The 17,813-nt window shown below is 33.4% G+C and overlaps 1 protein-coding gene across 1 annotated transcript in view; it reads right to left on the minus strand.

Annotated features, from left to right (window-relative positions):
- Nucleotides 1-17,813, minus strand: part of ASCC3 (activating signal cointegrator 1 complex subunit 3) — a gene marked incomplete at both ends in the record, with an annotated part of 318,402 nt that overhangs the window by 114,882 nt on the left and 185,707 nt on the right. Inside the window, 8 exons of the mRNA XM_079716820.1 lie at nt 1,747-1,832; nt 3,188-3,408; nt 6,956-7,124; nt 8,126-8,221; nt 10,709-10,863; nt 12,440-12,665; nt 15,823-15,999; nt 16,859-16,945. Of these exons, the coding sequence (XP_079572946.1) occupies nt 1,747-1,832; nt 3,188-3,408; nt 6,956-7,124; nt 8,126-8,221; nt 10,709-10,863; nt 12,440-12,665; nt 15,823-15,999; nt 16,859-16,945 (1,217 nt within the window). The remainder of the gene's footprint in view (nt 1-1,746; nt 1,833-3,187; nt 3,409-6,955; nt 7,125-8,125; nt 8,222-10,708; nt 10,864-12,439; nt 12,666-15,822; nt 16,000-16,858; nt 16,946-17,813) is intronic.

Here is a 17,813-nt window from a genome sequence, read left to right on the forward strand (position 1 = left end):
CACATATACACTACCAAACGTAAAATAGCTAGTGGCAAGCAGCCACATAGCACAGGGAGATCAGCTCGTTGCTTTGTGACCACCTAGAGGAGTGGGATAGGGAGGGTGGGTGGGAGGGAGACGCAAGAGGGAAGAGATATGGGGATATATGTATATGTATAACTGATTGACTTTGTTATAAAGCAGAAACTAACACACCACTGTAAAGCAATTATACTCCAATAAAGATGTTTAAAAAAAAAAAGAAGAATATGATTATGTGTGAGCTTCATTTCTTTTCTTAGGTTGAAATTTTATAGATATTATAGGCAAATTCAAACATATTAGGACAAAAACAAGATAACCTGGGGCAAATATGTGCCACCCCATTCTGAGAGTATCTCAGATTTAGAGTGAGAAAGACTGAAATCTGAAAACTAACTCCAAATTTTAGGAAATCATTAAGTCATTTTTATATGTGTTTTGATTTGAAAAACAGAAAAAAGGTCAAGATTAGTTCCTCCAAGTATAGCATTCCTAAAGCTTTTACTTAGTTTTATTCATTTTTTTTACATTCTAGGTAATACATTCATATGGTTCAAAGAATATATAGTAAATAGTCTCTGTAACATGGATATTTTCCAGTCACCCAGTTCTCATTCTAAAACAACCACATATTTATATTCTTTACCATTTTTAAAAACAAAAGAGGGGTACTTAACTTAAAAACATTTTTTTAACTATCTCTGAAGATCATTTCTTCAGTATATAGAGTTCATTTTTGAGACAATACTTTTTTTTTTTTTTGCGGTACGCGGGCTTCTCATTGTTGTGGCCTCTCCCGTTGTGGAGCACAGGCTCCGGATGCGCAGGCTCAGTGGCCATGGCTCACGGGCCCAGCTGCTCCGCGGCATGTGGGATCTTCCCGGACCGGGGCATGAACCCGTGTCCCCTGCATTGGCAGGCGGACTCTCAACCTCTGCGCCACCAGGGAAGCCCATAGAGTTCATTTTTTAATAGAGTAATACAATATTTTGCATTGTGTGAATGTGCCATAATTTACTTAGTGATGCTCTATTGGTCACTCAGTTTAGAATGCAATCTTGCTATTAAAAACAGTACTATAGGGGCTTCCCTGGTGGCGCAGTGGTTGGGAGTCCGCCTGCCGATGCAGGGGATACGGGTTCGTGCCCCGGTCCGGGAGGATCCCACGTGCTGCGGAGCGGCTGGGCCTGTGAGCCATGGCCGCTGAGCCTGCGCGTCCGGAGCCTGTGCTCCGCAATGGGAGAGGCCACAGCAGTGAGAGGCCCACGGACCGCAAAAAAAAAAAACAAAACAAAACAAAAAAAAAAACAGTACTATAATAAATAACCTTGTCAGCAGTAAAATTTTTTTAAGTCATGTTCTTCAATGATTTTTAAATTTTTGGTAAATTATTTACATGCAAAATGCCTTCTAAGTGGTTTTTGGAAGTTACCCTGAAAGATATGAAAGAAAAATAAAGAGATGTATCTTATTTTTCTTTTGCTTTTGAATCTAAAAATTTTGAGAAAATTATCTTGCCAAATAAAAGTGAAAAGTGAAAGCCCTTAATTTACTTGCAATCTTAAAACAAATGAGAATATTGATAATATTTTAACCACCACAGCTTTAAATAAAAAGACTATGAAAATCACTGTAAAAGCATTCAACAGTTTTATGCAATCTTTTATTGGTTGATCCTTTTAGATTATTCAATGCATATCATCTGAAAAAGTAAGAACTTACTTTTTACCAAGTTTTTCTTCTATTCTAACTTTCCAATCATCCATTCTTTCACGTACTAGGGCTTTTAAGGGTGCAATATATACTGCCTAAAATGGGGGTGCAAAAAGATCTTATGAAAATAGTGACATCATTTTCAAATAAAGCTAAACTCAATAAAATTTATCAAAATATAACTGTCATTTAAAAAATGTATCTTTTAATAATGAAAGACTTAAAATTTTAAACTAACAGAAAGAAGTCATTAACTTAAACAACACTTATCCAAAGTAAGATATGAATACAGCACATCATAAAAACACTGACATAGAACATTTTAAGTATTTTTTTAAAAGCACCATTTGTATTTTCTTTAGGTAGTTTATAATGAAATTATCTTTTAACATAATGTGAAAAATTAAAAAAAACTATAAGATAATACATTACCTAGAGAAAATTAAGGTTCTACTGAAAATAAAAGTTTTTATGATCAAGAGTTACCTGGGTTATAATTCTTTCATGAAAAATGTTACTAATTTTGAAATTCTAAAGATAAATAATCTGGTTGTTTAAATTTTAATGCATATTTTATGGAAGATACCAATGCCAGTCATACATTTTAGGTGTTCTACCTTTTAAAAAGCAAAAATAAACAACCCCCCCTCACGATCTTTAATAATCCAAACTTACATACAGATTATTCACTGAAAAAAATTCTTTCCTTTATAAGATGTTTCTAACTTAGAACAGAGCTCTACTGTTGTGTTAGTATGTCTCCTAATGAATCACTCGCCACATAATAAACTGAGGAGTAGGAAAATGTAAAGCTAAGTAGGGAAGAACAGCTACTAACTGGAAATCACTGAAAAAGTAAGTTAAAATATTTCTAAAATTATAAATGATGAGGAAAAAAATCACATAATTCTAATCACAACATATGAATTAGCTTTCTTGGAAAATAATGTTTCTAAAGTGAGAGTATGTCATATTTCAAGAAAGCTTAAAATCAACACTTATTTGACTTGCCACATTGTTTTACATTAATGATATCATGGACATCTGGAGAAATGGGGAATAAAAGCTGCCTCTGTATTTCCTTGTGTAATCAAGCTGTATATGTTAAAGTATTAGCATTTCCTTTATAGCCAAAGGATTTGATTATGATTAATGATTATGAATCATTATATTTCTTACAAATATGGCTATGAATTAGGTATCTTACAATGAGGAAAGGACATGTGAGCCCCAAAATGTACATTAGAAATCTAACTAAAGGACTCCGAAGTTTAATATAAATTTTCTTGTGGCCAGTTATTCTAATAATGATCTGGGCTCCCCTGGAAAATTCACCAAGACTGACAAATCTATTTATCGAGTCCTGCCAGTATGTTTAGAACTGGCTAGTTTACAGATTATAAACTATGCTTTCTAATTGAATGTAAGCATGTGATTGTTTCCAACTGACCTTTGAAGTAGGGTACTTGTTGAAGACTCTGAAAATGGCTAATTCAGCTGCAACAGTCTTTCCTGATCCAGTGGGCGCTCCAAGTAGGACATTACAGTCTGTGTGATACAGCGTATGAAATATTTGTGTCTGCACAGGGTTAAAGTGGCTAAAATTGTATAGTGCTTCATATGCTTCACATCCCAAAGCTGTGATTGGTAAAGGCTGAAGATCCAGTAATTCTGAAAAGATTCAACAGGTACACACAATAACTGGAAAATATGCACAATATTGAATACTGTCTCTTAGAAATAAATTATAATAATCCTTAATTCTTTAGAGGGAAAAAAGGATTAACAAATTCTTACATACTAGTTATCAATCTTTTTTTCCATTATGACATTTATAATATTGACATGTTGGAAACTTTTCTGGGGTAGCTACCTCTAAGACAGTGCTAATGATACATCTTTCTCTTCCAATCAGGAAAGTGATTTGAATGACAGGTAAATGAAAATATGCATGTTTTAGAAGAAAACTAAATCTATACCAATCTGTAGAAGAAGGAAAACCATTTGCAAACTTCAGTAGTAGAATGGTTACTAATAACAAGTTACTGTTCATCTGTTAGACAATTGACAAAACAGAATGGTCGCGTGAACTGCTGTTCTAGCCAACGCAAACTAATATGAACTTAAAATAATTCCAAGAAGAAACTTGGGTGGGAGTTTTAAATCATAGCATGACTGGGTAAATAAGAACTGTGCTGGGAAAACATTGAAAGAAACTAGATTTAATTGAAAATCATTAAGTAGACTAGAGGTCTAGGAGATTAGAAAATAAAAATGATTTCGAGAAATAAACTTATACCTAGATGCCCTTGAACTTGATAGTCATTTCACTTTCGTATAATCCAGAAAGGTATCAGTTGGCTACTCCCAGGATTACTTCCTGGAAGATGACTCTACTCATTTGAAGTTTGAGTAAGAAGGGAAAAAAAATCAGTAAGGGGACATGGTGGCTTGTATCTTGAGTTAGATCTTCATCGTACAGTTTCAGATGGGAAAGTATGCAGAATTCTCTCCTCAGAAAATGTATTTAAAAGTAAAAAAACTAATTAAAAAATATTATCATTGCTCCACTGCTCTACTCTATTACACAGGTGATTCAGAACTGTATGTTTCTTATACCAGATTACAATATCCTATATTTTTTGCAGCACTGAAAATCAAGAACGGAGGAAGTCTTAACTTGCAATGCTAATCAAAGCATAGACATATTCTTAATAAAGACTAAAAAAATAAATATTTTGGCATTTATTGATGATGCTAAATTAAGATGCTTTACTTCTGTGAAAGATGAAGATATTTTCCTGACTGATTTGAGCTCAGTGAGATGCCTATATGTATACTTGGAGCCAAACAGAACTAGCCATCACTGAGGTTACATCATGCATTCTTTAAAAATTTAATTAATTTATTTATTTATGGCTGCATTGGGTTTTCATTGCTGTGCGTGGGCTTTCTCTAGTTGCGGCAAGCAGGGGCTACTCTTCGTTGTGGTGCGCGGGCTTCTCACTGCAGTGGCTTCCCCTGTTGTGGAGCACGGGCTCTAGGCACGCAGGCTTCAGCAGTTGTGGCACGTGGGCTCAGTAGTTGCAGTTCGCAGGCTCTAGAGTGCAGGCTCAGTAGTTGTGGTGCATGGGCTTAGTTGCTACGCGGCATGTGGGATCTTCCCGGACCAGGGCTCGAACCCGTGTCTCCTGCATTGGCAGGCGGATTTTCAACCACTGCGCCACCAGGGAAGTCCCACATCATGCATTTTAAATATCAACTGGTATGTCATGGTGGTACATTTATTTCTTTTAAAAATGTAGTCAGAAAATCAGCCAATTATATAAATAAGGTGACGTGCTTCGCCACTCAACAAAGAAGTGATTAAATGAGCATGAAAATATAACGTTAACACATGTTAAAATCAGGTACTTCAGCCAGAGAGACCCAGTAGTGGTGTTGGTAGCATACGTTTTAAATGAAAGCACCAAACATTTTTATGTATTTTATTTTGAGGTTCCAGATATCACAAAGCATATTTGACAAAAGAAAACCAGAAAGGTCCTCTTCAATGAGTAGATTAGTAGATACTGCAATCATATTATTTTTCTAGGTTGACAATTTTTTAGTTTTGCTCTGTCAAGATATCAAAGTGGTATTAAGCTGTATTTTAAAGTATCTCTCTTTAAGATATGCTAAGATAATGAACAAAGTACAAAAATGACAAAGATTAAAGACACATTAATGCCTACTTTACTTTCTCAAAAGATGTCAAATAGGGCTTCCCTGGTGGTGCAGTGGTTGAGAGTCTGCCTGCTGATGCAGGGGACACGGGTTCGTGCCCCGGTCCGGGAGGATCCCACATGCCGCGGAGCGGCAGGGCCCGTGAGCTGTGGCCGCTGGGCCGGCGCGTCCGGAGCCTGTGCTCCGCAACGGGAGAGGCCACAGCAGTGAGAGGCCCACGTACCGAAAAAAAAAAAAAAAAGATGTCAAATAATGTGTTCACTGAAAGCAGTAAAAACTACTATTTTTATTTTTAAAAAACAAAGAGTTTGTCTTCGTAAGACTTATATGGAAAAGAGAAATTGACTTTCATTTTGCTATAAATTAAGGGTCTCTTGAAATCTTTACTCATCCATTATGAATTCTCAATGAGAAGAAATAAACTTAATATACTAATTAGTTAATAGATTAATGTCACGATATTTTTGAAATAGAATATTTTATAGGCCACTTAAAAGTATCATTATAAATATTTATTCATGAAAATTTGCTTCTTTAACAAGTCAAAATAGAAAGGCACTCCATCATGTTATAAAAATTTAAAATTGGGCTTCCTTGGTGGCGCAGTGGTTGAGAGTCCGCCTGCCGATGCAGGGGACACGGGTTCGTTCCCCAACCCCGGAGGACCCCACATGCCACGGAGCGGCTGGGCCCATGAGCCATGGCTGCTGAGCCTGCACGCCCGGAGTCTGTGCTCCACAATGGGAGAGGCCACAGCAGTGAGAGACCTGCGTACCAAAAAAATAAAGAAAAAGAAAAAAATTTACAATGGATTTTTGTCAACTATCAAACACTGAAAACAATGAAAAACACTGTTACATGATACTGCAGATCATCGCATACCCTTTTATAATGTTAGTGCAGAAGAAAAGAACCAACATAAAGAGTATATGTTGTTTGTAAGACACAAACTGATTCGAAGTATACGTGAATCCATTCTGTAGTAATACTGTAACCTGACTCCTTAGTATTAGCACTTTTTGGTGTAGAAGCACACTATATGGAGGAAAAAACCTTACAGTTCACTTTAATTAAATTAACATACTAAAAGTAAGTTTAACAGTAATAAATGCAAGGAAAAAAGGATATCTCAAAAGTTTCACAGAGAGCACAGATAAAATGACAACACTTGCAATGAAAAAGGAAGGAGATGTGGAGAAATTATAATGTAAAAATAGAGATCAAGGCATAGTAATACAGAAACAGTGAGTCTCATGCTTGTTAAATTATAAAAATTGAACTAGTCTTAATGTTTTTGGATCTCAAATAAGAAAAAAATTAAGGCCTGCCATTTGATCTGATTTTGAAAAGTCTCTTTTCAAGCTGTATTGAGAAATAAGTTGGATTTTTATTCAGATTCAGGCAACTTTAAAGCATAGACACTTTTCAACATGAGCTAAAACAAAAATTTTGGAAAAATCAGTGATTCAAGTTATACTATTCCATATGTTACCTGTATGGGGCGGATGTCTCTCTGGTAGAATCAGATGTTGAAAGTTAATAATACATACAGCCTCAGCTCCTAACCATCGATCAGACACTGCTCGGATGTAATATTGAGAAGGCAAAGGCTCAAAAATAGGGATTGTAAACACCAGCAGTTGAGCTTCTTTACTAATGACCTAATGTGAAATAAAGTCTAAAATGAATATGGCTATTCTAGTAGCATAAAGGCTTTATTAGTCTCTTGTAAAAACAATTGTATCTATAGCAGTATGTACTAAAGACAAAAAAAATATCTTGGATTTCTAAATAGCTGAGATATTCAGATACTTCAGAAACTTGTAGGTGGTTCCCTTCTGAGGATACGTGATATTACAGAAGGAAAAACACTCAGTTTATATTATTGTGTATTGACTGTATTATTATACACTCAGTTTATATTATTTACATATGCATATCATCATGTATTAACAGGTTATCAATTTGACTCATCAGAATTTTCCAAAATTCATTCATTCAAGTACTTTACTTCATTAATTTTTACCAAATTATTTACTTAATAGTTTTCTTTAAATTCTTTGACTACCATAAGTGGAATAACAGAACATTTGACATAAATAGAAGATAATCATGAACACAAATGCAATGAAAATAAAATATTGCTATATAATTCTATGGGTGTCCACTCAAGCTTAAAGCTAGCTTGCTTTCTCTTTGATAAAAAGAGAAATTAGGAATGAAGCATCACAGTTAAAGACAGCTTTCATCAAACTGAGTCTTTCTCTTGAAATTTATAGAGAATTAAAAAAACCATCTTTTATACAATGTGATTCAATATTCTTTAGTACTGTGCTTATATAACACCTAAAGTTATTATTTTTTACTTATTTAATTTTTAAAAATATTATTTATCCCACCCACCCCTCTTGAAGACATGCCTTAAACCATTAGAAAGATAATAATTAAATTTCTCAAATGAAAATCACTTTGAATATATGAATACTATAACATTTGATTACTATTTTCTTTAAAACCAAACAGAAACATAAAAAATAATACATAAAGCTTTAATAGCACTATGAAATTATAGAGAAATATGTAAAAATAGAAATTATTTAGTTTACATTTTCTTCCTAATGACAGCAACATAATAAGGATAGAGCCATATATACATATTTACCTGTTTTTTTAGAACTAGGAAATATTCTGAATGATAAATATGATCATTTGTAGGATCTTCTACCCAAATCCACCAGGGTTCTACTGTCCCATGGACCTAAAAGAAAAATAGTATCCTAATACTATATACTGTAACTCAAGTAAGGGATGCTGTTGTTTGTATTCCCAGCACCCATTCCTCTCTCTCTTTTTAACAGATTTATTGATATGTAACTTATATAACAAAGTTTACTCATTTAAAGTATACAGTTCAATAGTTTTAATACATTTACAAACTTTTGTGACCATCTTCATAATCTAATTTTAGGACATTTTTATCATCCCCCAAAGAAACCTTGTACCCTACCTATCTTCCCCCCATCCTCCCAACCTCCAGCCCTGGACAACCACAACCTACTTTCTTTCTCTATAGATTTGCCTATTTGGAACACTTCATATAAATGGAATCATATATATGAAATGATTTTGCGACTGGCTTCCTTCACTTACCATAATGTTTTCGTGCATGTCATAGCATGCATCAGTCCTTCATTCCTTCTTATTAACAAATAATATTCCATTGCATAGATATACTGTATTTAGTATACTCATTGCTCTTTCTTTTTTTATTCCTAACAAAGCCTCGTCTTGTTTAGTACTCACACTTCTCTCATATAATTCAGAAGGTAACCCCACCTCCCAGGATAATTTTGGTTAGCATACACTAATCAGCTTAGGGTATCCCCCTTACAACAGGTTGTGGTGAGGGGTAGGCATGTGCCCAATACAGGCCCAGTTAGGCTCAAGAAAAGGTGTTCTGGCCTATGCTCTGGGCTGCTGCAGGTGGGGTATTTTTCCCTCTCTCTGTTAAATGTGAACAAGGAAGCATGAAAACATTTGGGAAGTAGCCAACAATATCAGCAGAGCAAAAAGATGGAAAGATCCTGGGTCCGGAAGAGTATCATTAAACAGAAGACTCAATCATCTTCTACCTGTGGACCTATCTATCATATTATGTAAGATGGTATATCTTCTTCTGCGTAAGTCAGTTTGAGACAAGTCATATTTGCTATTCTTGCAGCCAACAGAATTCTAACTGATAGAAGCAACTATGAACAATTAAGTACTCCATTCTAACAATGAATTAAACCAAATTGTGGGAGATTTATTATGGATCCTTTTTATTTTATTTTATTTTTGGCTGCACTGGGTGGCTTGTGGGATCTTAGTTCCCCGACCAGGGGTTAAACCTGGGCACCCAAACAGTGGAAGTGCAGAGCCCTAACCACTGTACCGCCAGGGAATTCCTATTATGGATCTTGATACAAGAAAACAGGGTGAAAAAACATAAAACTTTTATGCATTTGAAAATATAAAAACTTGAAATGAGTTTATGGCTACTTGTAATGTTATACTTTATGTAAAATTCTATATTTATAAAAATATTAAATAAAATTTTATATCATCTTGTCCTCACAGAAATTCTATGAGAAAGATAATTATTATTATTATACATGTTTACAGATGAGGAAACTGAAGGAATGAGTGGTTAGGACACTTTAAGGACACTTTAAGACCAATGGTAGATTTGGGTTAGGACTATGGTTGCGTAACATCGCAGAATAAAATGCATTCACTTTAAAGATGTACTAATGTCAGGCAATGCAGAAGATATTTACTTACACTTAACTAGAACCTCACAATTACCATGTAAAGTAAGCATTGCTATACTACATTCACTGATTTACTTGTCTTCCCCCACTGGCTTCTTGAATGAAAGGACTGACACGTACTTGCCTGTATGTACAATCTCTTTTCTACTGTACTCTTTGCTCAGTAACTGGTGCAAAGACAGACCTTAAGAATTACTGACTGAATAAGAAGAGGATCCAGAGTATATAGTAACAGCTAAGGTCTGGAAGAAAGAACAGAAGTAGGGGTAAAAACAGAAACAGAAAAGTGATGGGAGCCAAAGAAGGACATTTTCAAGGACAATGTATAGGACTGAATGTTCAGAGAAGTAAAGAAAATAACTAAGGAAAAGCCATTTATTATGGCAATCAGTCAGTCTTTGGTGATCACTGAACAAGTAGTCTCAGCAGGAAACAGGTGACCAGGAGGAAAATGCAGATTACTCTTTCTACAAGTCTAATGGTAAAGAAGAGAATGATAGTTTGAGAAACCTCAGGATTTTAAAAGGGCCCTTTTAGCATGAAGAATCTTGAATTTTGAGTAGGTTAAAATGACAGAGTAAGAAGAGCCGGAAAAAATGAAGATCACATAGAGAAAAATGAAAGAAGATAGAATTAAGCAAAGTCCCTATGGAGCTGAATCCACTAAACCATTATACAATGTGAAATTTTAGGTTTCCTAAAATGTTCTGAAGGGGTCTCACTGGTTGACATATTATTAATATATTATACCACATGCTTATCTTGAGGATGAGAGTAAATAATACTATTGATACAATGTTTTAAATGATTCTTCGATATATTCTTTTTAAAGGTTTTTCTATATGCCTTGAGGACAGACGTAAGGAGGTGAAGTTGAACCTGCAGTACAGACATTTTTCCTTAATGTAGATTTAGGTGTTTTCCATTTCTACCTGATCATTCCAAGTGAAATCAGGACAGACGCTGAGCGTCACTCGGAGGACAGTCCGTGTGATGGGCTGAATGGACGCTTCCATTGTAACAGAAGGAATCTGATGAACACATTGTTTGACCTTGAGCCCAATATTCACATGATGCAGAATGTGACCTGCAGGGAAAATGTCACTTAGAAGAAATGTGTCCAGACAGAAAAAAAGCAATATAATCTGACTTGTAAATGGGATTTCAGAGAAGGTACTTTTATTGCTTGTTTTATGATTTGCTATGTAGAATAGCTGACATTCTTGACCTGGCATGTTTGAATATTTTGTAATAGTTAACTTGAATTAGCAATTCATAGCTCTGTAAACCAGTATCAAGGTTTTTTCAGCTATTAATAGGGTTCTTAAAATTACTGAGACTTGATAGTGTTTAAACTACTATAAACAGTTCCACTTTTCTCCTAGCCAGTTTAAGACTCATTATAGAAATATTCAGTATTTTGTGAAAACAGTCATTAATTTATTCAAGGCCTATTGCAGAACTCTATAACCATGATGGAAAATGCTTTACTAATCAAACATAACTAACCTATCCATACCATTTCCAGAAAACAAAGATAAACATATAAAATATGGCCAGTCCAGCACAAAATTAACCACTTATACATATTTTTGTAAATGATCAGATTCTGAAATACAGATACAAATGAAGGCACCAGGGTGGGGGTGAGGGTCACAAACAGATGTGACTAACTTTAAACATTTTCCTACTTCAGGCCAAGCGACTAAGCGGATATAGATTCTATCTTATAGTATCAATATTTCTTGTATGTCTTGGTGCTTCATAATATAATTTTTTAAAGCATATTTACAAGTAAATCAAAATGTTTTATGTTCACCAAAGTTTGAAAATCTAAAGTGATTTTCCTTATTTTAATAAAATATTTATGTTACCCAAGGTGAGTAATCTCAACTTCCTAGTTTGTATTCTCAATTTCTCTCTATTTTTATTGATACCTCCCCTTTTCCATTCCATCTGAGAAGTATTCTTCTTATTATACAAGGGAAGTAACTATCTCAGCCTCTCTACACATCTACGGACCTTTTGCCAGGTCCCCCTATTTCTCCTCAGCCTGACTCCCTTCATGTGTAATGTCTATTCTATTCAGAATCTGAAATATTACCTAATCAATGTTTGTCCAACAGAATGTTAAGGTACATGGCAATGTATATAGTGGTAATTTTTCAATATTATGTGAAAAACATAGAAGACCAAATGCTATTTACACACCAATACCAACTGTGTTTAAAGATCTATACATGTGTAATGATGAAGCTCATTTAGAAACTGAAGAAATGTAGGGTTTAATGCTGACATACTTTTTTGCTGTAATACTGCTGATATACATAACAAAAGACTATGAAATTAAATGAACCAAAGAAATAAATTGAGAATAAGCCTCACTGACCAATTCTCATCATTTGTAGCTAAGATTCTATCTGTAAAATACTCAAGGGTGTGACAATCTAAACTCCATTTTAACTGCTAATTCTATTGAGTAACTTAATAAAATTTAGAGAGACTTTTGCCTGAGTTTAGATCAATGTAAAAGAAATTTGATAAAAATGGTAAAAGTTTATCTTTAGTAATGTGGAAATTCACAATACTTTTTTTTTTTACGTCAAGTGAAATATTTTAACTGCATGAAACAGTACATTAAAACATTTTTGCTTCCTTCTTACCTATTTCATCTTTCCTCATGTCTTTCAGCTTATCCACAGTAAGATTTTTTTCTTCTAATCTTGTTAGAACATGTGGTGGTAAGAATGAAAATTGTCTCAAAGGGCTAGCCCAACCCCAGAGCCTCTTGTCGATGACTTTACTTAGATTCAGGAGCCTATAGGTCATGGTAGGCCAGCGTTTCCTCAGAGCAATTTCAAAAAGAGCACGGACAATTCTAGCTGCGTTCTGAAGAATGAGAAGGGGGTTTGGTGGTTAGGTCCAATGTAATTTTAAATTTGTCAATAAATTTATTATTCAGACTCAGTTTCAAAAGTATGTCTAGCTGCATCCTTTAATTGTGGCCAACATCTATGCTCATATAACCCTAATTATCTTTATTACTTCTACACAAGAATAATCATATCCTTTATATGTGGATGTTATCCTGTTTAACTCTCCAAGAGTAGCTTTATTTCCCAGTCCTTAGGAAGCTCCACCTCACACCCCCTAAACAGGAATGAAGTAGGAAGAGACAAAAAAAAATACAAAGTATTTGGGAGGGTGCTGAGGCCATTTTAGAATCTAAGAGACAGCCAAGGATGCCCTTGGGTATATAGTGGAATGATTAAGTTTATAAAGCTATTTAGAGAAATAAGGAAGACTTTGGGATCCCGTCAGAGAGAACAATTAGTGAGAGAAGAGCAACAAAGAAATACTGATGAGTGCAACTAACCCATATTAATGGCTCCTGTATAAACCAAGCAGTATGCTTACCCCTTTGCATATATTATCTCATTTAATTTTTATGACAACTGCATTTGACTGGTCTTGGTACTATGATTTTATACATGAAGATACTAAAGTTTGGTGAGGTTAATAATTTGACCAGGAGAGTTGGTGTCAGAGTATCTATTGAAAGCCAGATCTAAACAATGCCAAACTTAACTCCAAAATTCTAAATTCAGTGATCTGAAGATAACTTCATTAGTAGACATACAGAAAGTTACAATGATTGAAGCCTTTTTTCACATCTCTGTAGTTTGTTTTTCTTCCTTCCCTCTATCATTAACTTTGAAGAGTGTTTTATGGAAGATTAAAATCATGAGTCTAGAGAAACCTTACAATATCTAATGATATCTGTATTTGAAAATGAAGAATGTTAAATCTGATCAAAATCATAAAAAGAGATGAAAAAGAGTAAGATTTTAAATAGCAAACAGATGATCCAGCTTGAAATTATGAGGTGAAAAATGATCATAAGAATTAAGGACTTTGGTTTTATATTTTATATAAGAAGTGTTATTCATCTTTTGATAAATTCGACTACTTTGTTTCAGTATTAGAAATTTAAGAACAAATGGTATTTAGAAGTATGAGGATAGCTGTAACACCCATTAAAAATTGACAGGATATCTCTTATTAGGCCCAGAAAATGATAAGTAAAATGAATATTTTGATTTTATAGCTATCAAATAGGTCTTCCTACAGCATGCTCAGTTGTTCTTCTAAAAAAATTGCCAGGCTAATTTTCTCAACTGTTTGAAAGTATGTTTTTATATTTCAGAACCTATAGTTGTTCCCTAAAAGCTAAAAGAAATGGAAAGAGAAATCCCATGTGAGCAGATACCAACAGGACATTTTAATCTGAAATGATATAAATTGCATGGGAATAATGATCAAAATCTCTAAATGCAGAAGATAAATATAGGCCCCTTTATAAGATCATAGAATATCTGAGCTAAGGATTTATCTTAAGGGCTGAGGGAATAAAGTTTCAGAAATATACAAGGAAGTACCATTTTACAGAGCTGAGAGAGTGCTTGTGGAACTACTGATGGCTTAAACTAAAAAAAAAACACACACAAAAACAAAACAAAACCAACCCCCCCCACCAAAAATCAACAGTAATTTATCTAACATATTCAAGAATGATAAACCCATAATATATTTTTTTAAAGGGATTCTTAGAGATATATCTCAGTCTTTTGAGACTGACTTTCTGGGTACCAATCATGAAGAAACCGTAAGTTTTATATTGTAAAGCAATTCGTAAATCAGTCTCTGATATCTTCATAATCTTGAATCAAGCAGAAATGTGGCCAGATTGTTCATCCAGAACCCAGTAAAGCTTTACCTTTTAGTTAAATCATTAACTATTGCAATATAAAATCATTAGATAAAATAAAATGACAATATTATATTATTTTTCAGAAAAGCAGATAAAACAAAAGACTTTAAAAACTGGTTCCTTATAGAGCCTTTAGGTTTTTGAGAATATATGTATTTTTCTATGGCACAAACATATGTATTCCAAAATTAAAATAAAAAAATATGTTTTTACCACATCCACATTTACTTTATATATGAAATCATCACCTGGTTTCTTGGTTACTTTGATTAAATTACTGCATTCATTCAAACTGTTTACCAATATATCTTGGTTTATGTTTGTAAATATTTCATGTTTACAGTTATTTCAAAGCACTCTGGGATATTCATAGCTGTTAATAATAATTCATTTAACACAAACATACTCTTTCTATATTAAGTCTTTGAGCAAAATTACAAACACAAAATACATAGTGGGTGGAATATTTTCTATATTTAAAGTAAGATTAACCTTTTATTTCTCCTTAACCTAGAGGAGGCATTACTCAATAAAAATAATTTTAAAAGTATTCTTGATAAATTAAAAAATATCTTTAAAAAAAGTATGCCTAGAAGGGAAACCTCTCATTTGAAAGGTAAATACTGAAAATAAAATCTACTTTATATCATATGAGGGGTTGAATATTAAAAACAAATATTACAACATTTTATACTATGGTAATTTTAAAAACTTAAACATTTAATGAGCTGTAATTTACAGATTAATTTTCCTTCAGTACTCAATTTGTAAGTATCGACAGTAGGAAAGAAAGATTACTTTTTAAATAAAAGATATATCATACTTAATATATGGCATGGAGTATATTTATTAAGCCTTGTTTAATGGTTAAAAACAATTGTTTATATTTCTAACATCTGGGGAATGCTACAAAGGTTCCACAATCTTTTCTTTTCACTTGAAATATTCTTGTACTATTGCCCTTCCTAAGTAAAAGAAGTGAACTTTATCATTTAAAACAGAAAAAAATCAGATATTGATATTTTTAAACTCTAAAATGTAAATAATAGCAACATCAAAAAAAGCCAAACAAACCACCAAATCCCACCTCTGTTCCTGATCTAATAGCATAGATGACATAAAAGATGTACAAATTAAACAGAACCAGTTCTAAGATAAAATGGTAATTTGACAGCATGTCACAATGCAATACATTCATAGTATATCACGAATTAATTCCTTGAATCTCTAAAAGTAACCAAGGAAGAGAAAACAGGAAGGGAGTAATATACTTACCTGTGCAACGTATGCAGAATCTGATATAAGGGAGAAACTGTCCATCTCCCCTCGGCTGATATAAGTTTGTAGTAGGATGTTTATTTTCCCATAACTGTTCTCTACACCTCCAGGAGCTGAGAGTTCACAAAAGTTGTTTAATAAGGCATCTAACTCCTCTATTTCCTCTTCTCTGACCTGGAAGAATCAATGTTTTTATAGGATTATTTGGGCTGATTTATTTAAATTTTTTATATTGAAATTAAACCACATTGCATGTTTTCTAAAAGTTTCCATCTGTGATAACAAGTTTCCTTTTGTATACTAAAATAATAGCAATTTTTTCATAGGTAGCTAATAAAATACAATGAAAATCTATCTTGATGCTGATAAGACTACATTTTATTATTCTTCACCAATATTAAAATTGCCATTGACATATACAAATTTGATATGTCACAAAAATTAAGTCTTCTGACCTCATCATCCTTCAACTGATGAGATTTCATTTTTTATTTGACCAGAGTAAAACCTCTGCCCAAATGGATTAGGGCAAACTTGAATTATCTTCAAACGCATCCATTACAGTCATATATTTTTATATGGTATAAGGCATTCATAGCTTAAAGCTGTGAAGTACTATGATTCAAAGTATTAAAGTTTTCACTGTTAATAAGATTAAATTATAATATGGGTACAGAAGTATTCATATCTAAGTTTGAATCATGGATGTCTTTTATATTTTCTTCAGCGAACCTTATATTGCAAATAAACCAAAATCTACATACTATATTCTCTGATAGTTTCATTACTGCAAAACCTATTTAAATTATGTTTGATTTGCAGTAGAGAGCAAAGAATGAGGTCAGGTATGACATACTATCAAAATCTAGGATAGTGGACATTGTTGATAAATGGAAGAACATTGCTGGTACTCAAAATGTGAAGTGTCATACAGCTTATATTGTATCAGGAATAACAATTAATTATGAACTTTTATAAATGAATCAACACATATGTGTTATATGTATTTGATTTAAGCTTCAAGTAATCTTACCTTGATTTGATCAAATTCTTCAGCTTTGGAGACTATAGCAAAAATATCACTTTCTGTTTTGTGAGCATCAAAGAGTTCATTGAAGGTCTACCAAAGTAAGTGTTATATTTGGTTAAAATAGAAGGTCCAGTAAAATATTTTAAATTAAAAATGTGACTATAAATCACACATTCTAAGAGAACAGCTGAGCCCTAGAATATGCAGTTATAATGTCTTTAGCATACTGTTCCAAAATCATCATTTTAAACATCGTCAAATTTATCAAAGACTAAAAAACATTCCCCAAACAAAATTAGCTAGAGAAGACCTTTAGAAGCAAAAAGATCTGTAAAATCAGTTAATGAAACTTACAACAGATATCTAAAACAATATTCAGCATAACATTCTTGTCTTGGCTCATTTTCAGCAAGGACATATGTAAATCTGCACCATTCATCAACTTAAAGCTGATCATATATCACATAAAATTCAGAGAGGAATAACTAAAAATATGTAACTTAAGATTCCGGCAAATATATCACAACATTGCTAGTTAGGGCATACAGAAATTCAGGAAACTGGAAAGAAAAAAAATCAAAACAAAAACAAAACTGAAGAAAGGCTACAGTCCCTGAAAGAGAGCTGCAAACAGGCTTAAGATGTAGTTTGGCAGCAACACACTACCAAGTGGACAAATGAGAAAGGTAACTTGATGGACAAAATGAGTGGACATGAGTAGGTGATGGCAGCAACAGAGGGCAAGGGAAAATGTTTTGGGTTGAGGAACTACCAGATCACGGTTGTGAGTAATATATGTTAAAAGACTTTGAAGAAACCTAAAGTGCTATACAAACACAAGATTTATGTGCGGCAAGATGAGGAAAAGCTATTATGCTTGTGAAAATGTTTTCTGAAACATGTTATCTACATAATAAGCACATGTTAAATAAGTATAAAACTTAGATTTCATATAGGC

The sequence above is a fragment of the Hyperoodon ampullatus genome (genome assembly GCF_949752795.1).
Source record: "Hyperoodon ampullatus genome assembly, chromosome: 12".
NCBI classification, from domain to species: Eukaryota; Metazoa; Chordata; class Mammalia; order Artiodactyla; family Ziphiidae; genus Hyperoodon; species Hyperoodon ampullatus.